This window comes from Carettochelys insculpta, chromosome 29 (genome assembly GCF_033958435.1).
Source record: "Carettochelys insculpta isolate YL-2023 chromosome 29, ASM3395843v1, whole genome shotgun sequence".
Lineage (NCBI taxonomy): Eukaryota > Metazoa > Chordata > Testudines > Carettochelyidae > Carettochelys > Carettochelys insculpta.
The window spans coordinates 14,373,305-14,401,304 of NC_134165.1; the positions used below are offsets into that span (position 1 = coordinate 14,373,305).

The following is a 28,000-nucleotide window of genomic DNA, read 5'->3' on the forward strand; positions in this document are numbered from 1 at the left end:
TGCACAGATCTTCCAGGGGGTACATCAACTCTAGATATTTGCCTAGTTTTACAACCGGCTACATAAAAAACACTAGTAAAGTCAGTACAATCGAAAAGTTCTTTCAGACAGTGACTTGTTTCTACTGCTTCAGATGCCTTACGCTGAAATGTAAGTACCGTATTTCCATTCTGTTTCATTGATTTGGTCATAAGGTGGTAGAAAGTCAGCAAGTGTTCAGTAGTTGTCTCCTGTGATACGTTTGCTTGGTTTTGGTAAGTAAGTCGTTTTTAAGTGAAGTATATAACTTGGTGGTATGCAAAATAAATCTTGACTCCTGAAAAGGGCACAGTAATCTGGAAAGGTTGAATGAATGGCACTTGTTTCAAGGCCTCAGATTACCTTAGGACCATGTTTCTCAACGGGTGAAGTCTGGGGGTGACATTTTTTTTTTTTTTTACATGGGGGCACTTTATTAAAACATTGAGAAACACTGATCTAGATCATCCCTGAGAGGGGTCTGTCTAACTTGCTCTTAACTGTCTCCACTGATGGTGATTCCGTAACCTCCCTAGGCAATTTATTCCAGTGTTTAATCACCCTGAGAGGAAGTTTTTCCTAATGTCCAAACTAAACCTCCTTTGCTCCAATTTCAGCCCCTTGCTTCTTGTCCTACATGATAAATTCTTTAGAACAGAGGAGCTGTGTCTGTCTGCACAGTTCCCTAACTATGCCAGTTGGCACCTCTAGGTGCTACTGTAATATCAGTAATGAGCAGTCATTGCAAAGCTTGATTACGGCAGTGCAGCCTGTCCCAGCTTGGATATTTTGTGTGAAGTGATGAGCTGAGATGGCCTGAACTGCATTTGTTTATTGGAGCCAGCCCAGTCCGGGTTTATTAAATGCCAAATGTTTTTTCTAGCACATGTATTAGCAAGCTGTGACTGTTTAAAAGAAAGTCCCTACAATCTTGCAGCATTGGGATTTTTTGGGACTCTGTATTTAAAATGTTTGGCCCATTGTTCTCATGCTAAGTGAGAGGTTCGGGAAATGGGACATTCTTTGGTAACATTTTCAGTCTTGTTTCCCTCTGTGTTTTGCACAAATGGATGGAAAACATCTTATTGCTTGAGATCCGGAAAGCAGAGTGCCTGTCCCTTTCAAAAGCATTGGAATGACTCTGGGTCTCACTGGTATCTTAGCCTCCTAAGTCACTTAAGTGCTTTTGGAAGAGCAAGAAGTCCTGTGGCACCTTATAGACTAACAGATATTTTGGAGCATGAGCTTTCGTGGGCAAAGACCCGCTGCGTCAGATGCACGAGTGGGAGGGTGGCTTCAGAGGGGTATTTAAAGAGTGGGGTCCCAGTAAGAGGGAGGGCCAGAGCTCACACAGCTCCCACTCTGATAGGTGCTTTTGGAAGCTTCACCCACAGCCTCTTGCTGCTCAGAGCAATCAGATTCCTTAGCAGTGATGTGTGAGGTCTGGCTCCCCTCGGGGGCGCACAGCCCGCTGGGGCAGTCCCTGCCAGAGGATGCTGTGAAAGGCATTCAAAAGAATGACTTGGGAGCACAGAGGATAAGGCTACCAATGGCTACTGACACAGAAAGCAACCTCTTGCAGTGAGTGCCCTCCAGTCCATTCAGGCGCTAATCTTGGATTTTGGGAGGCACGTTCAGTTTGCACCGACTTCCCGCGTGCCCATGGGCAGGGACTTAGGAGCCTAAGTCCTACTTAATCTCCGTAGAACTTAGGTTCCCAGATCACTTACACACTTCTGAAAGTTAGATTTTTCTGCCCTTCTGTTCCCCATCTGGGATAACCCTCCCTTACAGCCCAGCATAGCAGTGAGGGTAAGTATATTTAAGACTGCAACACGTTCAGCTCTTATCATCGGCAGAGCTATAGGAACAGTGATAGGTTGAGATTCACGAGCCTCAAGTGGCTTTTTAATATTTCTCCTGCAGCTCTTTGCAGCACATGGTATTAAAACCCTGTGCGATTCAATTATTAACCAGTATAAGTTATTCACCAACCAAGAGGCTTTTACTACATTATTAAATAGCTACAGCTGATAAAAGATTAATACCCGGTCAGTCATTTCACAGGGCGAATTATTTATAGTATATATTTCCCATCAGATGTTTCAGATGTGAATTTCTATCACCATGATGAAGAAACAAAGAATTCGCACAGCTGCAGCTCTGTTGGGTAAGGCCACTCTGATGTAATCCAAACCGATGGAAATTTCGATTGTGTTCGTAGAAAAGAAAAAACGTTTTGTGTAAGAAAATGAGTATGTGGAATGTAAAAACTTTATTAATTGGTGTATAAATGTCAGCACACAGACATAAAAAGAGTAACATATTTTGACATTTTGAATGAGATGGATGAGCCTGAGACCCAGTAGCCAACCGTGCAGCGAAAATTCACACCACCCTGAGGAGGCCCACCCCCCGCTTTCCGCACCCCAGATCTACAGTGCTCATTGCTTTGCATTATATTCTGCTCTATTATGTTCAGCAGTAATGCAAGAACCTACAGGTTTGTATCCTGTAAAACCGCAGTGCCCATCACGCTTGCCGCAAGCCATGTGTGGTTATTTGACCCGTTGAGTGTGGCTAGTTGGCTTGAACAATAAATACATTTTCAGTATGATGTGGCTAACTCACAGCTGCTTGGACAGGTTAGCTGCTAAGACATTGGCTTTAGCAGTTAACAGGAGGTGTGAAACCTGTAAACTTTGGCATAGATAATCTTAAGTAATTCCTACGTTATCAGGGCCTGGGAATAGAAGGGGGAGCTCTGGCCAGTAGTACATCCACTGGCCACCAGACAGGCTGGAACCAGCTTCTGGAAGGTGAACTGACGTGTATGATAACACCCGGCATTTCTCGGCTTGTCAACTGAAGTCATTTTTTGAAACTAAATGAAAAATGCAGGTTTTTTTTTTTTTTTTGCAGTGACAGTAGTTTACAAACCTGAATTGAAATGCAGGCTGGAGTGAGGGGTCAGGGGTGGTGGGGGCAGAGGGTTGCTGGTGGGGCGGGAGGGGCACAAGTTAGAGCAGGGGCCTCGGGGTGGGTGGTGATGGGTTTACCTGGGCCACCCGTTGCTGGTAAGTGGCGGTCACCCTGTTAATGTATCCATTGTCATGGTGGTGAGGGGGTTAATTCCCACTGCTCATAATCACGTAGCGGTGGCAGAAAAGGTGCTTTGCAAACCTGGGACCACTCCAAAGAGCTGATCGTCTTGAACTCGGCCCAACAGAAGGGGAACATGCAGAAGACGCTTCTCTTTAGTGCCTTTTCCTGTAGCTGTTGTCGTGGTGTAGACCAATGGGAGTGTTTCCTGGATGGATCTCGCTAGCCGAAGGCAAGCAGGAGCTGGAATCATGTCCAGTTGCCTGGTTTTGTGTGTGGCTTGCCACTTGTGGGCACAGTGAGGTTGGATTCTAGCTCCCGGCGCAGGGGCCAGCGGAGCAGGAGTGACTCACATCCCTTTTGCGGGGGTCAGTAGCCAGCCAGAGGGAGAAGCGTGGTGAGTACCACCCTGGAAGGGGGCACAGACTGTGCCATCCCATGCCCGGCCTTGCGTGACTCACCCGAGTTCTCATCCGCCACCGTCTCGGCACATCCTCTGCGTCGCATGAGGTCCTGGGGCTGGGGCTGGGGCTGGGCTGGCTAGAGGAGAGTGACTTTCCATTGCCAGGCAAGGCTTAATTATTCATATGGAAACCCCTTCATCTTACAAAGCCACAGGCCCCTGCCCTTTGCCTGCCAGGTGAACAAGGGGGTTGATGGCCATAGAGTGTTAGATCCAAACTAACCCAGCTCCCCCTCTGAGTCCTAAATCAGACATGTGTCCCCTGAACACAGCTCACTTTCTGGGCCAGCCCCACCGGCTTCCCTTGTCAGCTGTGCTTCTTGTTAACCAGTGCGCACAGATTCCTTCCACCCAGGGAACGTCCGGCCATCAGCCTCTCTGTCCGTGACCTAAGCGCCCACTCCCCCAATCCTGACCAATTTGTTTTTCCTTATTTTTAACCCTCCAAGGCCGTAGGCTCTGTTGGTTCTTTGTGAGTTATTTGTTCCCAGTCCCAGTCACCGTCAGGCCTTCCCGGGACCGTGGCTGTTCACTCAGGGTTGATCTTTCCCTGGCTGCCTACAAGACAAAGGTGAAACCTCAGCTTTTCCTTCCCCAGGCCCTGCTCTGACCTTAAAGAAGTAACATTCCCATCCCTGCTCATGCCTAGAAGGAGCGTCTGATCTCCGGTCACTGGACATGCAAGGTATAAAACTAGTTCCTAAGTCTGGAAAAAGATGTTAAAAAAAATCTAGTGATTTTGGGGGGCACCAACTTGAGGCACCTTAATGGGGCCCGAACTTGTTGATAATCCCCAGTTAAGCTCCTTCCAGTCAGGCAGTCCCAAATGGAAGCCGCAGAATTCACTGTTGAAAATCCCAAGTGCAGGACACCAGGGTTTTCAACCCATGTGCCATCAGAGCTGTCCAAGTGTCCCCTGAAACACTGTCAGTTTCCCCTCGTGCGGCTCTGTGCAGAGCCACCAGGGCAGGGAGGGAGGGAGGGGGGGTGATGGCTCCCACCCGCTTGGGTTCAAGTAGCAAGGCTGCCTGAATCCCAGCTGGTGCAGGGTCGGTCAGTCCCTCCCCACCCACCCCCTGCCACTATGGCTCTTTGGAGAGACACCATGAGGGGAGACACCGACCCCATTTGCGCCAGGAGGCAGCTGAAGCGTTACTTCCTGGCCCACCCTTGCTGGCAGGGAGCCTGTCCCGCTCCCTGCTGTGGTGAGCGAGGGAGTCTGTTGACGCTGGGATGCTGTTTAAATGCTTCATCGTGGCTCCAGCCGGCTGATGGGGAGGGGAGCTCTCCGGAGCCACCTCTGCGACCGGTGAGTAATCAGGTAGCCGCTGAAATTTGCAGGGGTTACTCGTTTATTCAGCCTCCCTGGCATGGTGCTGAGCAGATTTTGCTTTACTCTGGGGTAGATTTGAACCCCGAATGCATTCGCTCGGTCGTGTGCACTCCCCTGTTGCTAACCTCTCCAGCACGACCTAGTACACGTAAATCGATTCAGCTGAACAAAGCCGGGCTGGGGGCGTGGAGTTGTTTGTTTCACCAACGTGCACCGTGTTACTGAAGAGGCTGGGAACCGCTGCAGTACGCACGGTCTTCAGGCAGTCTGCACTCCCGGCCCTGCAGCAGCACGGCCTGATGAAACCACTCCCAGCAAGTGGCATTGGCTGAGTGGGAAGCAGAGCGCGTCCTGCCAACATAGCGCTGTCCACAGCACCACTTTAGTCCGGGAAACCTTTGTCCGTCTGCGGTGAGTCTTTTTCACGCCCCTACGACCAAGAGAAGTCGTGGTGCAGGCAAAGCTAAAGGGAAGCACCTCTGTGGTCTTTTTCCTCCTGGCTGCTTTCCCTCTGCTGTTGCAAAATTGCCCTCCAGAAGCCAGCAAGAAGTCCTGTGGCATCTGAGAGTAACAGATATTTTGGAGCATAAGCTTTCGTGGGCAAAGACCCGCTAGCTACCTTTCTGATAAGTTGTTCTCACTGTCTTCCTTCAGTTGACCCATCCAGCTGATTTTCCACGATGACTGCCCATTTCCTCCTTCAGAGCTGTCAATGTGCCCACCTCTCACCTTTTAATGAGGCTATGCAGTGATGCACATCTGGCCTGATCCCTCCTTGGAACATCTGGTGAAGGTCTAACAAAACCAAGCAGCAGTCATGTAGCAGTTTAATGACTAACAAAATAATTGAGTAGGTGGTGAGCTTTCGTGGGGCAGACCCACTTCCTCAGATCTTTACGAAAGCTCATCACCTACTCAATTATTTTGTTAGTCATTAAACTGCTACATGACTGCTGCTTGGTTTTGTTAGGACACAGACTAACATGGCCACCTCTGTCTTCAACATCCTGACCGCCTGTCACATCAAGTTAGTCTGTATCTCTTAGTCTGTAAGGAGCCACAGGACTTCTTGTTGGTTTTGAAGAACATCTTAGGGAAACATTAAGAAACTGGAGAAGACAAGCACGCTTCAACTGGTGCAAAATCCACTGATCCCAATGCAAGAAAAAACTACTCTGCCACAGACTTTGGGCTTGTCTGCCACTTCCACCAGGATCTCAGCCTGGGCTGAAAGCAACCTGGATCCAGCCTCGTATTTCATCAGTTTGTCCAAGTAACTGAACGCGAGCAATAGACTGGTAACTAGAACATCATCAGTCAAGAGCACGTGTGTGTGAGAGAGAGAGAGAGAGAGAGAGAGAGTATATGCTAGCTGCTTTTCTACTGTATTCTCAATAAATGTGACATATTGTCTTTTCCCCTGAGAAAGATCCCATGTGTGTCATAAGCAGAATGCTGGTTCTCTGCCAGGCACGAGCTATCTGGAGCAAAGGTCAAGAGTCACGGAAAAGCTGGTGGCAAAACGTTGCTTGTTCCAGAACTGCAAAGGCAGGTTAAGGCCATGCTTGTCATCCCTGGGCAGCCCGAAGAGTTTTAAAACAAGGATTGCTTTGAAAAACAGGCTTTTTTCTCTCCGTTTCTTTAGCTACTTGGATTTGATATAGCAGCAAAACTCTGCTGCTCCCCTCAACATCTCATTTCACGTGTGCGCCTTCTATCCTCCCTCCAGCTTGCAGAGCCTCGGGTAGCCAGGAGAAAAAGCCAATTGTCTTGCCTTATTTCTGGGGGAAGAAATCTTTTGACCCAGTGGATGGATAGCCTGTCGGAAGCCAGCTGCCAGCAAGGCTGGAGAGTCTGCTGGAGGTTTAATTAGCTGGGCTGTTGTCTTTGGTGATGACTATCGAGTGCTGGGTGCTGGAAGAGGAATTGTCTCCGCCTTTCGGGTTGATTTGGTCTTTGGGGATGTACTTCACCACGGCCGAGATGAGCTTGCTGCGGAAGCTCTTGCTGAGGAAATTGTAGAGGATGGGGTTGGCCACACAGTGGGCCATGCTGAAGCAGTCGATGATGTCGAAGAAGAAGTAGAGGAAGTTGGCGCTGTTGCAGCTGAAAATGACGTGGCTGCCGTCGAGGGTCAGGAGGGTCAGCATGATGTGGTAGGGCAGCCAGCACACCAGGAACACGCCGATGTAGGCGTAGATCAGCAGGCAGTGCTTCCTGCTGTCCGGCTTTGAGCGCCTGATGTGACAGGCAGTCAGGATGTTGAAGACAGCGATGATGGAAAAGGGGATTAGGAACCCGATGATAGTGGTGGCTAAACTGACGGCCAGAGCCCACTCATCGTAGGTCTCGAAGGGAGCCAGGAAGATGCACACAGGCTCCAACGAGTCCAGCAGCTGCATGTGGGCCACCTCCAGGAAGGGTAACAGGGCGGCGCACAGCCACACACCAAAGCAGAGGAAGCGGCGTGCCCGGTGCTGGTGCTGGCGCCAGAAGCTGGAGGAGGTCGTCGAGGAGACGTAGCGGTCCACGCTGAGGCAGGTGAGGAAGTAGATGCTGCTGTACATGTTGGCGAAGTAGAAGTAGTGGGTGAAACGGCACAGGAAGCTGCCCCAGAGCCAAGTGTAGTCAAGCATCGCCTCCAACATCCAGACCGGCAGCGACAAGAGCACCCCTAAGTCGGCGATGGCCATGTTGAGGACGTAGAGGTTGAGCAGGTTCTTGCTGCCCCGGGTCTGCCAGTTGACCCAGACGACAAGAACGTTTTCCACCAGCCCCACCACGAAGATGACCAAGTAGAGGACGAAGAGCATCACCCGCTTTATGTCCTCGTTCAGGTGGGTTTCGCAGTGCGTGAAGGTGTAGTTCAGGTATTGCAGCAGCTGGGTCCAGTTGTGGTAGTCCCCAAGCTCGTTAAAGGGATCAGGCGTCTCGGTGGGGACTGTGGTCACCGCGGCCATTCTGGACGGCGAGCGGCTGGAAAGAAAGGGAAGGCAGATAACGGTTGGGGGTGGACTTGCTTTGGAGGTCCCTTTTGGGATGAAGTGGCACACGTGAGGGTTTTACTCCCCCTCTCCTGTTAGGTTGCATGTGTTTCCTACTGTCCTGCAGTAACCCAAGGTGGGTGCCTCAGTTTCCCTAGGTCCAATGTCAGTGCACAGTTGGTGAAGGGCGTTCCAGTGTGATGGCTTCTCACATCTAGGCAATGGCCCTCCATGGCCATTTGTAACCTAAGCAACCAGGTGACCCCTTTCTTCCTGGGGAAACTGGACAAAGGTGGGAGGCGGGGCCTGGCTGGTTTGAATGGGAACTGGCTGGAGGGTGGGGCAGTCTGGGCTGGCTGGAGAAGGAGGAAGTGGGGTCAGGGCCCGGCTCAGGGGCCCCCCTCTGGCTCTCTCTCCCCAAGCTGGCTTGTACTGACTGCCTGTGGTTTTCGGTGCTGACAGGTTGGTTTAGCAGCAAATTCCCTGCTGAATGAAAGTCACATCTGACTGCAGGGGACCCTCATGCTGCAGGACATCTTCCAAAGCTCTTTGCGGGTCCCAGCAGGTCACCCCCACCCCAGAGACACCCACCTGTCCCCATGCGTATGTGCCCATCCATCTTCCACCCCACTGAGCAGATCATCCAGCCTCTCCGGCTGTCCCCACTCAGTCCAGGTGGTGCCTCCTGTAGAAAGAACAACGCACTTGTGATTGGGCTGCAGATCCAGGGCTAAGGGCAGCTCACTTCTGATACGCGTGCACTGCGCAGCCACGGCTGGGCCCAGTTTGCTGACTCAGTTCCACAAGGGGCAGGGCCTCAGACAGTGTTCCCTGCAAGCAGAGTGCTAGGGCGGCCACCCAGGAGAGATTCAAACGCTACCCACCTGATTAGCAGAGCACCCACAGCCAGCAGGGTGTCTTTCTATTGGTGGTGCACAACCACACTTGCCTTGGTGCACAGAACAAAATTTATTCTGCACGCAGGAGTTAAAAATTAGAGGGAACCCTGATCTCGGTGCCCCAGCATCGTCCCGAGATCCAGCATCTAAGCCAATAATTTTAGCACCGCAGCCCAAGCCCCAGAAGTCTGGATCAGTTGACCCGGGGCTCTGAGACTTGGTCCTACTTTTTACTGCAGGGTGGCCGTGCCCTGCAGGACCTTGAGCAAGTCTTTCATGGGCAGGTTTTTAAGGGAGCTCAGCAAATGCTGTTTAGCACATCAAAAAGAAATCTGGAAGTGACTGTATCTAGGATCATTCTCGGGGACAAAATCTGGCTACCAAAGAACCCTGTGACCCAAGGGAGAAAGATGCAGGAGAAGCAGCAATAGCTGGACCTAAAGCCAGGCAAATGCCAATGAGAAATAAGATGGATTTGTTTTGTAGCATGGGGGTGACTAACTTTGGGAATAAACTCCCAAAGGAGGCAGTAAATCCTCCATCTCCTGAGGTCCCTGAATCTGGACTGAGTTCCCCTCTGGAACAGCATGGCCTCTATTTCTGCCCCCCACTAATTTGCAGAATAAATTTTATTGCATGCACCAAAGTACGTGCACCACCAGTAGATACACAAGCTGCTGGCTGTGGCTGCTCTACTGATCACCTGGGTGGCATTTGACTCTCTCCTGGGTGGCCACTCAAGTGCTCGGCTTACAGGGAACACTGGAGATGCTTTGGCTAAAGTCGAGCTATTGGGTTCAAAATGGGGGCTAACTGGTGAAATTTGCTGGTTCCTGCTGCACGGGAGGTCGGAAGAGGTGTTCTGGTGGACCCCACTGGCCTGAAACTCTGGAGAGCAACAAAAGCAACTGTAATCAGGGTGGGATTCTCCAAGGAGCACAGCCCCACTGAAGCACCTCAGCGGACGGATTTGCAGAATAGCTCAGCCCGTTGGGTTCAGAGCACCTGACTCTCTGGCTGTCAGTGCCTCAGTGGCTGCTGCTGGGTTTGGCATCTCACATAAATTCAAGACAAAAGGTGGATGACACTAAACCTGTTGCTGGAAAGGGAGGGAGAGTTTTCTGATTTTGTTTTCCTCTGCCTCACAATGTCGCTATGGGTTCTCTGGGGCTGGGGAGAAGCTAGCCCCACGCGAACGGCAATTGTGCTTAAAAAGCCTTTATTTCACACCTGGTCTGCTGCCCTAAGCAACACAGGATGGCTTGGAAACAGAGAGCGCTGAAACTGCACTTCCCCTACAGCCAAGGGTGCCAGTGATTGTCACTTGGCAGAAATGAGACAGGGTTTTGCCAGCCTGGGATACCAGTGAAGAGAGAGAGTCAAGACTAATCAACCACAGCCAGTAAACAGCTCCCTGCTCAGAGAAACATCCTTCCCTCAGCCAGGTCTATGGCTACATCTACACTAGGAGAGAAATTCAAATTTAAGGCAGTTTGCTTGATTGTACCAAGTGTCCGTCCTCACTGCAAATACCATTTGCTCGATTTAGGGAGCACTAACATCACTATCATAACATCAGCGGAGCCGGCTGGGTGTAGCATCAAGTTCAAATTTAAAAGTTCGAAGAGAGGCCAGTGTGGAATCGCCATGTCTTAAAATCGAATGTGTTAGCCTCCAGAGGCTGATGGATGCTGCTTTACCCGGTCAGTTCCCGGCGCAGCAGCCCTGGTCAGTTTCCCAGCTCCCGCAAGCTGTCGGGAGGGAACCAGGCAGCAGGGTGAGTGCTGCCAGTGGCGGAGATACAGCAGGGCTTATGGCAGAGGGTGCAGAATGGGGGAATGAGATATTCATATTCAAATTTGTAAAACCCAGCGTTACAAATTCAATTTTAATCAATTCGAATTTATCTCGTTGTGTAGACAAAGCCTAACGGAGTCTAAATTTGCAGCTTGTGAAGGGGCCAGCACTCCGAGGACACCGTGTGTGGATGGAGCTTTACAGGTGCCCCGACGGCCGATGACAGCCCAGGGACGGGGAATGATGCTTTTTAGAGATGGGATTTTATAATCATCAGCAATGCACAATCAAATAAAAACCAACCAGTCCTGTAGCACCTTAAAGACCAATGATTTTATTTATTAGGTAATGTGCTTTTGGGGGTCACACCCCCTCCATCAGATTCACCGATGAATTGAGAAGCTGATGAAGTTGGTCTGACCCCCGAAAGCACATTGCCTAATAAATAAATCATTCTTTTTCAGGTTCTACAGGACTGCTTGGTTTATGTGAAGCTACAAGCTAACATGGCCGCCCGACACTAATGAATAGTTTTAAAACCAATTTCAAACTCAGTTTCTGAAGAAAGTTCAGCAACTGACCACAGTTAGAACATGCCTGTGGAATGGCTTTATTACCACTTGCCTGGCTCTCTCACAGGGTCTGCTCCTGGCTCCGAGGGGCTTTGAAGGTAACTAGATCCAATCAGGAGGTTGCTTAAAGCAGTGAGTGTCGCTAGGGGTGTAGAGCGTCTTCCCTGGGGTGCATCGGTTCATCAGGAGAGTTGCATGGAAAGAACCAGCACTTTCTGTACAAAGTCAAATCTCATACAATGGCCTGTTCACACAGCTCTTTGCACTCCCATGCACATGCCAGAGTTCTGTTGCAGCTGAGGCAACAGATGGCCCAGGAAAGGGAGCTCGTCTTCAGTGGCTGTGTGCTCCTCAGCCTTGTATCTTTACACCTGATTTTAGAAGCAAGTCGATTTTAAGAGAGGTGAAACTTGAGGGTATGGAAGGTAAATCAGACTCCTAAAAGAGGTCCAGCAGTTTAGAAAGGTTGAGAGCCCCTGGCTTAAAGAACTGTGGGCCAGATCTTTAGCTAGTGGAAACTGGTGTAACGCCATTAACTTTCGCTAGGGCTCTGCCTATCTATCTGGAGTCTGCCTGCCTGGCCAGAGAGCTGATCCCTGATCGATCTTGGAGTCACAGTCAGAATATGCTCAAAATCACCACTCTCTTCCGAGGACCAAAGCAACAGATGTACATCAACTTCTCCTCTCTGAGCTTCAACTTCTCTGGGCCACCCAAATCTCATGCCAGGGAACTCCCCTGCAGCTCCCTTTCCTGCTGGGATCACAATCCGGACCAAGCACAGGAATTGCAAACTGCAGAGAGAAGACCTCCGCCTCCCGCTACCTCCAGAACTTAGCTGCATCCGTACACCCTGCAACCTGTCGGAAGACGACACCAACTCAGAGGTTCCCCACGGTAAAGCTTACAGAGCCCCCTACTCCTGCTAGGACCTTCTCCTGCACTTATCCCCTTAGGGCCACATGGGGAAGCCATGTGCCACCCAGAGGAGAGCTCTGCAACTTGGCAGTCAGCTGCAACAGTATTCCTCAGTGCAGCAGGAGGATGGGAGGTCAGCGGCTGCTTCTCAAAAGGTTTGGGGAAAGGAAGGTAACTGGGGAGGGCTTGTCCCTGCAGAAATCTAGCCCCCACCTTTGGGTGCAAGGTGGTTGTGTGTGGAAAGCCTGACCAGGTGGGGTACACCGGAGGAGGATAGAGACAAGGAGACAGGTGGAGAACAGCAGGGACATTCTCACCGGCAATGGAAGCTTGAGGGTAAGTCCAGGTGGGTGGCGAAGGACCAGCTGCTTCCCCGATGCCTCCAGCTCTGTGGCTCGATGCTGCAGGGACAGTGACTCTGGCAGTGATCTCGGGGTGGGTTTGTGGGCCTCTTCCATCCCACTGCCCCCACCCCATAGAGCTCTCCTCCATTCAGGAAACATTTCTTATCGCCTGATATCCTGCAAACACAACCCAGCACAAGGCCACTTTCGACGTGACTTCCAGTCCCCTGGGTCAGGCTCAGCTAGGATGAGGATGGGCTTGGTTTTGCAGCAGAGCTGCGGGGGAGGGAGCGGAGCAGGGCGCCTATCTGTGCTTTCCCTCCACGTGTGGAATGTGTTTTGTTCTGTGCGTGCACGCACATGCAGAGGCTCAGAAATCCACAGCCATGTCAATATCTTTGCCCCTGGGTAGCTGTCTCATGCCCAGGTATTTCCACACCCCTTTCTTCCACAGTCTTTTAGAAATGCCATTGGTCCACCTAATACAAATAGCATTTCACTCTTCTTAATCTCCGAGGTCTCCAGTCCTGCATGCGCTGCACGGGAGAGACTGAGGAACAGCCCTGCATCCGTCACTGGGAGGTAACAACCGAGTCTACCTATGATCAACTAATCCAGGGGTCTGCACCTGTGGCTCTTTCAGGATGTCTGTGTGACTCCCCAATGCTATAATTGCAAAGTAACAAAAAGCCCTCCTGATTATTTTCGATAAACAGTGAACATCTAAAAGCCCCACTATGAACAACTCGCATCTAAACAGCAAGTGACGTGTGATCTCGACACATTGGATAACTCCCCCTTTAATCCCTTCAGTGCATTGTGGGATGTGAGAGTGCATCTGCGTTTTGATCGTGTTGCTAACAAAGTCTTGATTTTGAAAAGGAAAAAGGAGCTTTGCGCAGGACAACACTCATGTTAAGAAAGAAAACAAATTCAACATGAAATAAAACTGGCCTCGTTAAAGTGGGCTCAGGCGTGAAAGTTAGGAAGACAACGGTACAAACACACATTGGTAAAGTGTGAGGAAATCAGATATGTAAAAAGGTTGTGAGCCTCCTGCAGTAAACATGTCTCGGTTTGCAAATCATGGTGTGCGCTGGTCTTAAAATAAGGGTTACAAAGTGTCTGGTTGATGGTACGTGCTAAGGACTGTCTCGGATTCACATGCATTACGGCGCTTGAATGATTGAGACTACGTCTACACTGGGACGCTACATCGAAAGAGCTTATTTCGACATAGTGAAATTGAAATGAGCTATTTCGACACGTCTCATCCACACATCCTCCAGGGCTGGTGTCGTCGACGTTCAGCGTCGATGTAGGAAAGCGCTACATCGAAATGGGCCCCGCAGCGGAGTGTCTACACACAAAAGCAGCCCCGATCGGAATAAGGGGGCTAGGAAAGCCTGCGGACAGGGTAACAGGGCGGACTAGCCCTTCTGGGGCAACAGCAAGCCGCTCCCTTAAAGGGCCCCTCCCAGACACACTTGGCCTGCACAGCATGAGGTCTGGAGAACCGACAACCGGTTGCAGACCCCGTGCACCCAGCATGGACCACCAGCTGCAGCAGGAGGAGCAGCCAGAAGCCCTGGGCTAAGGGCTGCTGCATGCAGCGACCATAGAGCCCCGCAGGGGCTGGCCAGAGCGTCTCAACCCTCAGCTGATGGCCACCATGGAGGACCCTGCTATTTCGACATAGTGGGACATGGATTGTCTACACACGCCCTACTTCAACGCTGGATGTTGAAGTAGGGTGCTATTCCCATCTTCGGATAGGAATAGCGATTTTGATGCCTCGCTGCCTTAAGTTGATTTCAGCTTTGAAATAGTGCACAGCATGTGTAGATACGCCACAGGCTACTTCGAAGTTGGGCCAGCTATTTCGAAATAGCTGGCTAGTGTAGATGCAGCTTGAGTTTTTTTTACCAAATTCGAAAAAAAACGGCTCTTCTTGCTCTTTTGGTTGCTGGCCACTGAACTCGTCTATTGTCCAAACCTCTAATTGCAGCTGCATTTCTCCCACCAGACACCCTCCCATCCGTGAGCGAGAGATGATGGCTCTGCAGTTTTGAAGGGGCGGAGCAGGGGATGGGGGGCCCTCTGGCACTGCTCCCGCTTGGGAATGTAGAGGGGATTGGAAAGAACATTTTGCGTCGAGTGGCAACCTGGAAAACAATTCCTGGAAATTGCTTTCTCGAGGACAGAGAAGACATTGTGATCAACAATCTGGGCGGAAGGAAGGCTCAACTGGGACAGGGAAGTGCCATGGCCCCAATAAGTCAAGCCTCTGACAAAACAAACCTTCGAAAGCAGGTATCGCCCCCGGACGCTGCCCCATGACAGCAAATAGGAGTGCGCTGTTCTCTTCCCAAGTGCAGTGAGGGTGTGGGTTCTGTCAACAGCTGGCGGTTTCTCGGCCTAGTGGATAAGAGAAGGTTGTAGATGTGATAGATCTTGAGTTTGATGAGACTTTGGATGCAGTCGCAGAAGCGAACTAGGGAGATTTGAACGAGAGGAGAGAGCCGCAAGGAGGCTAGAAAGACTGGAGTTATCCCTGGTTTGTGGCCACCCTGGGAGGACAGAGCTAGTGGGGTCGATGCTGGGGCTGGGGCTGTTCAACACTTTCCTTAATGATGGGTAAGGGGGTGCAGAGCATGCGTGGCAGATCCCAGGCTACTTAACAGCAAAAGCCTGAGACAGGGCGAGCATTTTGGGAGTTGGATAAATGCCTTTTTGTTCCCCTCCTAGGCTCACCAGAGGGTCCAGCCCTGCAGACAGGATAAGAACCTGGGGCTCATTAGGAGTCAGCCAAGGACAGAGGCAAATCAGGCACCTGTTGCTAGTGAAGGCTCCCTGTAAAAGGCTCCCCTCCAGGCAGAAAGAGGAAGGAGATGAGAGGCGCACAAGGAGGAGAGGCTTGAAATTGGAGAACCAGTGGAGCAGAGCAGCTCAGCGAGGTACAGGGGAAGGTATTAGGAGGAAGTGGTGGGTGAAGCGGCCCAGGCAAAAGGTCACAATAATTGTCTAGCTCTGCTTGGCACTGGCGACGCCTTAGCTGGCGTATTGTGTCCAGTGAAGTATTCCTCTAATTTTTTTCCACCCCCGGGGCAGAATAAACTTTGTTACATGCTCTGAGGCATGTGCGGATGTGCACCACCCATAGACAAACCCACACTGCTGGCTGTGAGCGCTCTGCTCTCCTGGTTGGCCGCCCAAGCGCTCAGCTTGCAGGGAACACTGGTCCAGAGGGGAGCAACAAAAGCAATGAACAGTTTAGAAAACCTGACCTATGAGGCAGGGTCGCAAAACTGGACGTGTTCAGTCTTGTGAAAGGACCAAGGAGGGACCTGGTAGATCTTCCCGCTCCCTGCTATAAAGAGGGAATGAGTCTCTGTGCCCACTGGTTGGAGGACAAGGAGCAATGGGTTTCATCTGCAGTGCAGGTGAGTTAGATCAGCTAGCAGGAAAAACTTTCTATGGCTCAGGGTCGTTAAGCTCCAGAATACTCTTCCAAGAGAGGCCTGGGAGGTACCTCTCAGAACAGGAGGCACAAAGGGCTGTTGGCACCAGGCTAGGTTAACAGGCCCTAAAGGAGCAGAGGACCTCTCGAGGTCCTTTCTGGGCTGTCACATCTGGCTCTAGTCTAGCACCGGTCTGATACTGGGACATGAGACGCTGACGGCAGATACGGTGGATGTTCTGAATATTTGCCATTCACGGTGAGGATCTTTCATGGGCTTGTACACCTTCACTAGGGTTTGTGACCACCCAGGCCAGGCCAGGTAGTATTTTTCTCTCCAGGTAACCGATCAAGAAACTGAGGCAGGGAGAGAAGACAGGAGTGTCCCGAGTCACACCAGGAATGAATGGCAGTGCCAGGACAGGGTTGCTGTTTCTCAGCATCTCTCAGTCTAACCACAGAGCCATACTCCCTTCCCAGTGCCTAGACCAGCAGCCCGTCCCAACCCACGAGGGGCTGAGCCAAGGGCACTCTGCAGCCCGCAGAATCTGGCCTTGCTGGTGACATTTCTTATAACGTCCTCTGAGGTGAAGGAGTTTCTGGAGTTCAGATCCCCAATTCTAGGGCACAGAGGAGCCTCTGGGTGTCATTGTTGAGGAGGGGCCTTTTCCTGTGGACAGGCTACGTTACCACTGCCGGCTTTCTCATGCCCAGTTCCGATCCCCCCTATGTTCCCAAGTGGGAGCGGAGCCAGAGGGCCCCCCCATTCCACGCTCCGCCCCTTCAAAACTGCAGAGCCATCATCGGCCCTCTTGGGGTCTCCTAGGCTGTGGTCTCAGGGCCAGGCTCTGTAATGCTTAATTGTGCCACAAACGCAGAAGATTGGACCAGATGACCCCTTGACGTCTCTCTGATTCAAGGGCTGTCTGCGACATCTGCTCATGTACTTTAACTGCATGTCGGGTAGCAATCTACAGCCACTGAGGCGCACCGTGTCCATGCCTGTGCGGTTTGGACCCCTCCGCTGCACCTTCTGCTTCTGTTGCATTCATCCACAGGCCAACAGCTTGCTTACAACATCTGTTCAAAGCCTCAGAGTACCCTAGAATGGGAAATGACCTCGAGAGATCAAGCCCAGTCCCCTGGCCTGACCGAAGGACCAGGCACCATGAGACCATCCCTGACAGGTGTGTGTCTAACCTGCTCTTAAATATCTCCAAGGATGGAGATTCCACAGTCTCCCCAGGCAATTTATTCCGACTATTAATCCTTTACCCACTGGACCACAATATAAACGTGCATCCAAAACCCCCTTAGTTTTCACCTTCTGGTTTTGACCTAGTGTACGTGACGGTGTTGCCAGGACCTGCGTGCCTGACCCCAGTGGTACAGAGAGAGCGGTTCAGGTTTAAAACGAGCTGTGTGACCCGGGGGGGATAGAGAGAAAATGGCTTTTCTTGGGTGTCAGGCAAGACCCTTCCTGGCAAAGCCCACTCTGAGGGCTGTTTGCTCATGAGCTGCTCTCGGGCTGCCCCGCTCCGGAGCTAGGTGTCTAGTTTTCCTCTTTGTTTTGCAGACATAAATGGAAAAGGCCGTTTCCTCTCTGGATGCTTCTGCTCTGAAGCCAGTTGAGGCTGTTTAGCGCTTCTGCCGGGTCAGGGGTTATATAAATGACCTCCTGGAAGGCAACAGGGAAAGGCTGATAAGGGGCACTCCTGGAGGGGTGGGGTGGGATGGGGGACTCATTTCCCCCCTGCCAGTCAGCACTTTGGTTCTGAGTGAAATATAGCCCATGGTTCCCGTCAACCTCCTGTTCAGCACAGACCCAGCCTGCCCTTGGCCTGGGGGAAGCTTGTTGTAGGGCATTGCAAAATCACAAGCGATCACTGTTAATTTTTTTCTAACAGGACTCCTGGCCCTGGTTAGGTGAGGGGATGTGTAGGGAGCTCTTGGAGAGTCCTCTGCAAACATCTACTCCATGCACAACGTCGGTCAGAAAAGCAAACTGGATGCTAGGAATCATTCAAAGAGAGAATAAGACAGAGAATCCCCTATTGCCTCTGTATAAATGCTTGGGATGCCCACATCTCAAATCCTGCCTACAGGTGAGCTTGCCTTAGCTCAGAAAAGAGATCTCAGCATTGCAAAGCGTTCAGAAAAGGGCATCAAAATGAAGATGGGTTGAAGTGGGAGCCTCATGACGAGAGATTAAAAAGATGGGGACTGTTCTGCTTAGAAAAAAGGAGACTAAGGGGGATATGACAGAGGTCTGTAAATCCGTGAGTGGTGGGGAAAAAGTGAATAAGGAAAAGGTATTTATTTGTTCCCCTGACATAAGAACTAGGGGTCACCCAGTGAATTTAGAGGGTAGAAGGTTTAAAACTAACAAGAGGAAGATTTTTCTCATACAGCGAATGGGCGACCTGTGGAACTCCCTGCTGGAGGATGTTGTGAGGACCAGAATTGTAAGAGAGTTCAAAAAAAGAGCTAGTTAAATTCATGGCAGGTAGGTCACTCGATGGCCGTTAGCCAGGCTGGGTAGGAATGGTGTCCCTGGCCTCCATTTGTCAGAGGCTGGAAATGGATGCCAGGAGAGGGATCACCTGTTCTGTTCACTCCCTCTGGAGCATCTGGCCCTGGCCCCTGTCAGAAGACAGGATATCGAGCTGGATGGACCTTCAGTCTGACCTGAGATGTGGGCTGAAGAGCAGCCAACTGGCCGGAAGGTAACTGTGTCTCTGCCTTAGGCAGCAGCCTCCGTTGCTTCTCTCTGCCATGGGCCGCTGCCACTGGGTTGTTCTGAATGCTAAGAACAAGGCATCTGATGAAGCGGGTCTTTGCCCACGAAAGCTTATGCGCCAACATGTCTGTTAGTCTCTACGGTGCCCCAGGACCTCTCGTTGTTTCTAAGAATGAGCGTTGCCCTCAGGGCTCCCGCTGATTTTTTTCCATCCGTGGTGGAATAAATTTTGTTCTGTGCCTCGAAGCATGTGCGGATGTCCACCACCATAGCTACACTCACTTCCAGCTTTGGTCATGCTGCTCCTCAGCTGGGCGGCGTTTGAATCCCCCCTGGTGGCCGCCCCAGCGCTTGGCCGACGGGGATCCCTGGTTACAAAGAAACGTTCCAGCGAAACTCTATTTCGGTTTTTAATTTACCAGGTGGATGCGAGCCGGGAGTGGAAGGCTTCCTGCTGGCTGTAACGAGCACCTTGGTGCAGGATCACCAGGCCGGCTCTTCAGCTGGCCTAGACTGGCATATGGAGTCAGTGCAGCTGCCCGGCTGTGTCTGTGACCGGAGTCAGAGGATGCTCCTGCAGAGGGCTCTGGAGTCAGCCTGAAATGCAGTGGGGCTGTGCAGCTTTTCCCTTCCCCGTCAGCCAGGCTGGAGAGGGGAGATTTCGAGCAGGGTGAATAAACCCGGGGGAGAAGCACTCAGGCTAACACTGGCCTGCCCCACGGAACGGGAGGCACTGGGAGCCCAGCGTGGGGCGGTGATTAGAAAACTAGCCTTCGGGTCGGGAGACCAGGCACCGGCTTTGCCACAAACTCCAGGTGGGACCTGGGTCAAGTTTCCTGCTCTACCTTGGGGGAAGGCGTGCAGTGCGAAGGCAGGCTGCGATGGCATCTCACAGGTAGATAATGGGAGTTCCTGCTGTTTGTAAAGTAGGCCATCAGGTGACGGTTTCTCCCCCGGGGGAAAGAGGACAAAGGTGGGAGGAGGGGCCCAGCTGGTTTGAACGGGGAGGCTGTGTGGTTTGGCTGCAGACGGATGCTACTGGCAGCTCCTGGTTCCTGTGTGTAGGGTGCGAGAAGATTTTGTAACGGTCTCATGAGAGCAGTCCGACCCCTCTGTGAATCCTCAGAGGAATCCTATGACAACACCTGCAAAACAAAGCACGCTTGCCAACACTTCAAGGCTATGCTGGCCGTAGGCCACAAGAGATAGTGATAAGGAATGCATAGGCAGTTTTAGGCAATCTTATGTTAATGAGTTGAGCTTTGTCAGCTAGTGTCAGGAGGCCTGTTACACAGCCTCTCCCCAAGCGAAGCTCCGACGCGTCGGGTTTTCCCCCACTGGTGACTGCGGCGTCTCCAGGGCTCCCGTCCCAGGTGTCACACGCTTTCAATAAACCAAATATAGCACTCGCCTTCTGGGTGCAGCCTCGTTTCTGTGGAACCCGAGCCTGGTTGGTTACACTGTGCTACGTCTGTTCTGCGTTGTGACTCTGTTGCGAGAGAACCTGTCTGTTCCTCTGCCGAGTGAGCATGACATCCGCCTGCAAATGACATGCAGAGCCCAACCCCGCCTCCGTGGGGGCCTCCATATCCCCCCCTTTCAAGTACGCTCTCACCAGGTGAGCTTTGAATGGGGCCCTGTCTGTCTGTCCACATCAGTCAGGTGGGAGGTGGGCGCCATGTGATCAAGTGCCCCATGGACCTCAGCCCTGGAGTGGAGTTGGCCCCTCTCCAGCTCCTCTGTCTCCAGGCTCTGTGGCTGGCTGTTCTGCTGGGAGCTGTACCCCGCTGCTGCTCCCCACCAATCACAGGCGGCTGGCTGATTGCTCTGAAAGAGCTGGACAGAGGGTGGGAGTGAAGCTGACGGGGCCAGAGGCTGCCGTCTAACCTAGTCCAGCTCCTGCAGAGCCAGGGGACACTTCCCAGGTAAGGTGGGTAGGGCAGGGGTTTGCCCAGGCTGGAGCGGGAGCTGGGGGCCGAGGGGGCAGCTGCCAGTGTTCCCTGTAAGCTGAGAACGTGGGCGGCCGCCCAGGAGAGGTTCCCAAGCGGCCTAGCTGATTAGCAGAGTGTGTCTCCGGGTGGTGCACGTCTGCACATGTGCCCATGCATGTAACAAGATTTATTCCACCCCCAAAGGGCAAAGAGGAGAGGGACCCCCTTTCAGTGGAGCCAGCGGTCAGGCTACACCCAAGCTAGGGCAGAAGCTAAGCGATGGCTCTCCGTGCGGAGTGGCTGCCTTGGGCCGTCTCTTCTGTCCCTGGAATTTGATCCCAGTCGCTGCTTCCCAGAGAGCAAACATCTCGCAAAGGGGCCCCCTTCTCCTGTCCATGAGCGTGAGCACTGCCCTCGTCCCGCTCCCATCAACAGAGCTAGGTGCTGATTGCGGCCGGCGGGGGCAGGCTGGAATCTCCCTTCCCCCCCAGCCCCCGTCCCCAGGGCTGGGGGAGCACCCGGGCCCCACTGGAGCACCTGGCTGCATTGAGCCTGCTGTTTGTCCTGCACCCTTGGCCAGCTCTGTACGTAGACCCTGAAACTGACACTTTGATGGAGATGTGCCACCCGGGAGGCTTCTGGAGTTTTTACCCCCATCTGCCCTCTTCCCTGCCCCACCCCTGGGCTGCAGATCAGGAGTGAGGGGCACCACCAGTGGACAGGGCTGGCCTAGCGGGGGCTGTGGGTTGGCAGTGAGGGGCACTGGCAGCACTGTGTGTATGGGAAGCCTAGAAAACCAGGGGGGATAATGTGCCTCAGGGAGGGGAACTGTCTGAGCCTCAGTTTCCCCTCTCTGTGTCTCCCTTTCCCTTCTCCGTGTCCCAGTTTCTCCTTCCACCCTTTGTCTGTACTGAAAATGCTGTTGAGCTGATGAAGTGGGTCTGTCTAACGAAAGCTCATCACCAAATAAATAATTTTGTTAGTCTTTAAAGTGCTACATTTCTGCTGTTTTGTGTTGTTAAAATACAAACTAAAACGGCTACCTCTTTGTTACAAGAAAGGCAGTATACCTGGGAAGCTTTCCCTGCACGAAACTTACACAAAGAAAGATGGACTTATTGCGGGGGTTGAGCCGAGTTGGGGTTGGTTTCCTGGGTGCTGTGCTCTAGAACTGCGTCCTCCCAGAGCTGAAGCAGTTCAGTGTCCGTTAGCGGCTGCATCTATTTCATATTTTTGTGCATGTGTCATTCTTCTGTGGGAAGTTAGACATATGGAGCATCTGTCCATTCAGCGTTTTAAAGGTGCAGGTGACAGTCATTACTGGTGCTCAGGGAAGAAACCAAACCAGTTTATCGAACCTAACAACTGAGCAGTCAGCTGAATAACTTGTAAATAGCGTTATTTGTCCTATAAGTCTAAGAGGAGCTAGAAAACCACATGACTGTGTGTTTCTATCAGGAAGGAATGGTCAAATCACCTGGGAGAAAGTCTATTTAAGCCTATTTAATCTTTCAGCTCCTTAGTCTTCAGCCTGCCTTGGAAATTGCCTGACACGCCCTAAGAGGGAGAAAGAGATTTACTGTGAACTGAAGACCCAGGTCAGGACAAGATCATTTCTGACTTGAAGCTCTCACCTGATATAAGAACAGCAGCTTAGGGTAGGAACTCACATGGAACTAGATTCTTAGTGGACTAGAACTATCTCTGCATTTTCTTTTATTTTAATTCAGTAGCTCACTTTGATCTGCCTGTTTTGACTTATAACTGCTTAAATTCTACAGTTTTGCTTGATTAAACTCTTTTGTTTATAATCATGCCCAGTGCAAACACTTATTACCTGGGACTACCACTGTGCACCTCTCCCTTTTATAGATAAAGGGGGTTTAGCTGATGAGCTCTCTCGGTGCAATTCTTTGATCTATTTTAGGAGTTGATTTCCTGGGTGTTGTGCCTCCTCCCAGAACTGAAGTGGTTCAGTGTCAATATTGCCCTGCAGTGGGGACAATTACCCCAATTCTGTGCTTTGTCTGGGGGAGACCACAGGGTCTGGCCCAGCAGGACAGGATGGTGGGGAGTCCCAGACAGAAGAAGGAGGGTATCCATGGCATGATTAGCACACCAGGGAATATCCCAAGGGGACTTCTGTCATTGCACCCCATCACAGAGGGTCCTTACTGATGCTCCAGGAATATAATGACTCAGTATGCAAACCAACAACCTGTGGATGGACATGTTTGTCATATAAGCCCAAAATGCAGGTGATCCTAGAAAGACGTGACCGTGTAGAATCCATCTTGAACTTGGTATTTTTCCATGGGGATGGGGGGATCCTGAACTTCGGGTTCCCACCTTGGGAGAAAGTCTATTTAAGCAAGGGGAAGCCATCAGTCTTTTGTCTTCAGCTGGGTCTTTTGAAACTGTCTGGCTCATGCTGAGAGGATACAAAGAACTCAGAAGAGGGGATAGGCCCAGACCCAGAGTAAAGATCAACTCAGATGTGAAGCTTTTCACTTAAGAACAGCTGTTTAGGGCAAGAATTTGCATGTAACAAGTTGCTTAGTGAGCTAGAACTAATTAGGCATTGGCTTTTCATTTTAATTTAGTAACTAAGTTTAGTGGGTCTGTTTTCACTTACAGCCACTTAATCCTACCATTTATACTTAATAGAAATGCTTGTGTTTATTCTCAAGCCCAGTGTCCATAATTGTTAACCCGGTGGGGGGACCATGGTGCAGGTCGGGCTTTCATTGATGAGGGTGGGAGCAGAGCAGAGCGTCTGTGTTGCTTTCCAAGTAACTCCAACCCTGTGCTTTGGCTGGGGGAGACCAGAGGATCTGGCTCAGCAGGACTGGGTGGTGGGGACTCCCAGAGGGCAGCACGGTGGGCGTCAGTGGCATGACCAGCTCACCAGGGGAGCACTGCAGGGGGGTTTGTGTGCTTCGTCCAGTCACAATCTCTTTTGTACAGAATGGGAAACTGAGGCACAGAGCAAGCAAGTGGCTCACCCAGGGTCGCACAGGGAGTCGGTGGCAGAGCAGGAAATCAGACGTGGTTAGCTTCCCTTTCCCATGCAGAACCCACCTGCGAGGATGTGGCTGTACCTGGCCGCCCTGCTGGGGCTGTATTTCCTGCGCCGATGGTACCGGGAGCGGCAGACGGTGGAGAACCTCCCGGAGAAATACGTCCTGATCACCGGCTGCGACTCCGGCTTCGGGAACCTGCTGGCCAGGCAGCTGGACGCACAGGGCCTGCGGGTGCTGGCGGCCTGTCTCACCCCGCAGGGCGCGGAGCAGCTGCGGAAGGTCACCTCGGAGCGGCTGCAGACAGTGATCCTGGACGTCACCCGCACGGACAGCATCGCCGCGGCGACCGCCTGGGTGAAGGAACAAGTGGGGGACAAAGGTGGGTCTGGTTGTGGGCATCTCTCACCCACCGTGGGTCACACCCAAGGGTCCATTTTTCCTCCCATGTGTAGAATAAATTTTGTTCTGTGCCCCGAGGCATGTGCTGATGTGCACCGCCCAGGGAAACAGGTGCTGGTGGGCACTTCGCTTTATCAGCTGTAGGGCAGGGTTGACTCTCTCCTGGGTGGTCACCCAAGCCCTTAACTTACAGGGAACACTGGTCACACCCCTTGCTAGAGACTCACCACAGGCATTCAGTTGTTGCTTGTCCTTTTAGCTTGGGGCAGGTGTTACCTGGGCTGTAAAGCTGTAATTGCAGCATGCAGAAGACAGGGGTAAGTTGCAGAGGTCTTCACTGTGCCTTGCCTGCAACCCCTCCACCCCAGCATTATCCTGCATCAAAGAGCCGCCCCCTCCCATGCTGGCACAGGAATGCAGTCAGGCATCTTCAAGGTTTCACAGGCTGGAGGTCCAGACTTGCCCGACATCACATGGGGATTTGATGCCATGTCTCCCCAGTCCGAGCCTGGAGTCTAACCATTGGGCCATCCTTCCCCTTGGGCAGAGCTTGTTGGGATCTAGGTATTCCGGAGAGCTGAGCCAATGGACAATGGGACTCTATTCCTCCTGCTTGTTCCCAGAGCAGGGCCAGGAGTGAGAGGTTCCCAGGTGTCCTCCCTCCCTCTTGGCTGCGGGGTTTCAGGGTGTGCTGCAGGTCGGGGGAGAAGGGACACCCCATAGCTCACAGGGGATGCTGTACCCCGGCAGTGTGGAGATTGCAGAGAGAGCTGTGGGTTGTGGGAGAGGAGCGGGGATTTAAAGGGGGGGACGGCGGGAGAGTGAGCAGCACCCCGCAGTCACCCCCTCCCGTCTCTGCCCAGGACTCTGGGGCCTAGTGAACAATGCTGGGGTCTCCATCCCCTGCGGCCCCAACGAGTGGATGACCAAGGACGACTTCCTCACGGTGCTGGAGGTGAACCTGATCGGCCTGGTCGAGGTGACCCTCAGCTTCCTGCCCCTGGTGAGGCGAGCCCGGGGCCGGGTGGTCAACATGGCCAGCGTGATGGGCCGCTTGGCCTTCTTCGGAGGGGGCTACTGCCCCTCTAAGTACGGCGTGGAGGCCTTCTCGGACAGCCTGCGGTGAGTCACCCGGGACGGCTGCATGGGTTCCCTCGCACCCCCCTGTGCACCGTGTCACCCAGTCACAAATGTGCATGAGGAGGCACTGACAGGCCCGCCCCAGAGCCCAGCTCTTCAAAGGGGCCTCGGACTCGACGGCAGCTGCAGCCCCTGTAATTCGCCACTCCTCACACACTGTGCGGCCACAGGCTGGAGGGGGACCCCCCCGCCCCTCCCCCGCCCCACCCCACCCCACCCACCCACGGCGCCCCACCCACACCTTGCCCCCCCGCTGTCGGTCCGCCCTGCTGAGCACTGGCCGCGTCCTGCAGATAACACGGCGACGAGGCACCATGAAGCGCGTGTTTCCTCTGCACTTGAACCTTGGTCCCCTCTCGTGTCTGGACCCACACGACTCCTGGCCGGGACTGGTGGTGGGGGGAGTCAATCCACCTCTGGGGGCTCTTGCGTCCATGAGCTGCCAACCTGCTCACGAACCTCCTGCTGGCAGGGAAGGGCTGCGGCCTCTGCGAGGTGACGGACCTCCGGGAGAGGAACAATTAGCGGGAACGTGGCCCCAGGCCTTGTCAGAACCAGTCTCCTTGGCACAGGGTCGGCGATGGGGGTGACGAAGATCTGCCATCAGAGCTGGGGGGGCGTCTCTGTGCTCCCAGAAGGGCTGGGGCTGGGGGACAGCCTGGAGTGTGCTGCACCCCCCCCACCCCAGCCAGCCCTCGGAGTCGCCCGGCGGGCCTGATCCCCAGTACGGCTGTGTCCACCTAGGCGGCAGGAGCCACCGGCTCTGGCCTCCCGGGTACCCAACCTGCGGTCGAGCAAGCCGAGCGAAAGGCACCTTTCAGGGGCCAGCCCAGGCCCCAGGAACCTGCTCTTCCCCCTCGGGGTTGACCCTGCTCTGCCCCGTTCCAGGAGGGAGACGCGGCCCTTTGGGGTGAAGGTGTGTATGATCGAGCCGGGCTACTTCTGCACCAGGATCACCAACCCCCAGCTCCTCACCAAGCACTTCCACTGCATCTGGCAGCGGCTCCCGGCAGAAATCAAAGCCGCTTACGGGGAGGATTTCTTCAAGGGCAGTGAGTACCATACCCCCGTCCCTTCTCGCCAGCCGTCTCCAGGCCCAGCTGAAGCCGAGCCACCGTCAGGCTGGAGCCCACGGGCAACTACCAGTGCTGGTTTTCAGCTGCTGGGCATTGGGACTGGGCTGCTTTGCACACTCACTTTGCACTAGTGCAAATGACACCATGCTGCACACAGCCACGAGGGCTCAGACTCAGGTCCCACAGCCGGGCGGACGCGCAGGCCTCGGCTAGGCAGGAAAGCAGGTGATTTTCCTTTTCAGGCCGGTGGCTCAGCCCAGCTGGCCGAAGTGGGGTGAAGAGGCCTTTGTTACACATGGACACAGCGGAACGCACCCTTCCGAGGGGCCGGGGCGTGCTTGCACGTGCCGCGTGATTGGGCGTGCCTCGCACACGCGGCCGGTGGACTCGCTGACCCTTGCACGGGGGGACAATGGCCCCTCTGCAGTTGGATCCCTTGGCTGGCATCAGCCACACACACTTCTGCAGCTTTTGGCCCCAGACCCAGCCCCACTCGGAGCCAGGGTGCACCGAGCCCTGCCTATTGATGGTCCGGGCTCCTAGGTCCAGGTGCACCCGGTGTGTGAGCCACACCAAGCCACAGCCCCCGGCACAAATCAGCCCTGGGCCTCCCAGCTAAGTGCGCCGAGCCCATACACGTACCTGCTTGTGTCTTTCCTCAGGCAACGCCAGGGGCCCGATCCGGGCCAGGGCCATGAAGGCGTTTAGGTGCCTGAAGCTGCAGGCACAAGTCTAGTGCCGTGGTTCCCAGCCTTTCCGCTAGTGTGGCCCCCAGTCACCCCCAGGCTGTTCACGCCCCCCCCATCCAAGCCACCTCTCACCACTATGGGCACTTCCTTCGCTGAAGAAGGACGCCACGCCAGAGGTGTTCGGACAGCCGTTTGTACCGTGGCTGGAAGATAATTAATGTAAAAATAATAGTGGATTGCAAGTTTGCAATTTACTTAGAACTTTTTTGCCATGCTCCTTTTTATTTTTTTCATGGGCCCCCTGCAACACCCTCGCAGACCCCAGGTGGAGAGCCACTGGTCTAGTGCGATTGTCTTAGGTGCCCAGGTGACTTAGGCACCAAATGCACCTAGCTGCTTTTAAAAATTCCCCGCGGCGCTGTGCTGCGTCCAGAGGTACCGGCAGGCCCTTTGCAAACCTCGCCTGGGAATCTCATGGGATCTGCCCTCTTGCACCACCCGCGCGGCTGGCAAGGTCAGGCCTCCCAGGAGCCCGGTTCCCAAATCCAGCTGCAGGTCTTCCAACAGCAATGCCAGCAGGCACCAAACGCCTGGTCTGCCGCTGCTCAGTCACTGTCAGGCCTCCCCCTCCGACCGCTCGGCCACCTGCTCCGTCAGCATGCGGTCGGTTCCGCGGCTTAGCCCCGCGGGGCCTGACTCTCTCTTTCCTCATGCAGTGCTCAGAGGCATCCTAGACATTCAGAAAACCTGCAACTCTGATCTGTCCGTTGTCACCAGCTGCATGAGGCACGCGCTGACAGCCCGCCACCCCCGCACCCGCTACTCCGCCGGCTGGGATGCGAAGCTGCTCTACCTCCCGCTGAGTTACCTGCCGACCTGGTTCGCGGACTTTGTGCTGATGTGGTCCTACCCACCGGTGGCCCAGAAAGTGGAGGAGGAGGAGGAGGAGAAAGTGGCACTGGAATTTCGGCAGGGAGGCAGCGACCGGAGGAACGTGACGGGGACGTGGGATGTGAGTTTCTGACACACATCGAACCCATGTTCCCGGTGCCTCGCTCTCCATCAGCTGTGCAAATCCATTCCTAATTACAAAGGTTTAATTGAAGCCAAGC

General features: G+C 53.2%; 2 protein-coding genes across 2 annotated transcripts; one reads left to right on the top strand and one right to left on the bottom strand.

Moving 5' to 3' along the window:
• Nucleotides 1-5,875: 5,875 nt before the first annotated feature.
• On the bottom strand, nt 5,876-12,492 carry ACKR5 (atypical chemokine receptor 5). The gene is made up of 2 exons (XM_074979667.1): nt 12,404-12,492; nt 5,876-7,892 (listed from the first exon to the last, which is right to left on the bottom strand). The coding sequence occupies exon 2, from the start codon at nt 7,874-7,876 to the stop codon at nt 6,782-6,784; it is 1,095 nt and encodes a 364-aa protein (XP_074835768.1). The 5' UTR covers nt 7,877-7,892; nt 12,404-12,492; the 3' UTR covers nt 5,876-6,781.
• Nucleotides 11,983-28,000, top strand: LOC142003043 (retinol dehydrogenase 16-like). The gene is made up of 5 exons (XM_074979668.1): nt 11,983-12,065; nt 23,636-23,963; nt 24,847-25,105; nt 26,012-26,175; nt 27,614-28,000. Exons 2-5 carry the CDS (start codon nt 23,651-23,653, stop codon nt 27,910-27,912), a joined length of 1,035 nt encoding a protein of 344 aa, XP_074835769.1. The 5' UTR covers nt 11,983-12,065; nt 23,636-23,650; the 3' UTR covers nt 27,913-28,000.

What these genes read in the sequence shown, in the direction of transcription:
- ACKR5 (XM_074979667.1), bottom strand. Translation starts at nt 7,876, where the DNA reads ATGGCCGCGGTGACCACAGTCCCCACCGAGACGCCTGATCCCTTTAAC.
- LOC142003043 (XM_074979668.1), top strand. Translation starts at nt 23,651, where the DNA reads ATGTGGCTGTACCTGGCCGCCCTGCTGGGGCTGTATTTCCTGCGCCGA. An exon ending in GCCTTCTCGGACAGCCTGCG is followed by an intron (nt 25,106 to 26,011) that starts GTGAGTCACCCG and finishes GCCCCGTTCCAG; the next exon opens with GAGGGAGACGCGGCCCTTTG. An exon ending in GGAGGATTTCTTCAAGGGCA is followed by an intron (nt 26,176 to 27,613) that starts GTGAGTACCATA and finishes CAGTGCTCAGAG; the next exon opens with GCATCCTAGACATTCAGAAA.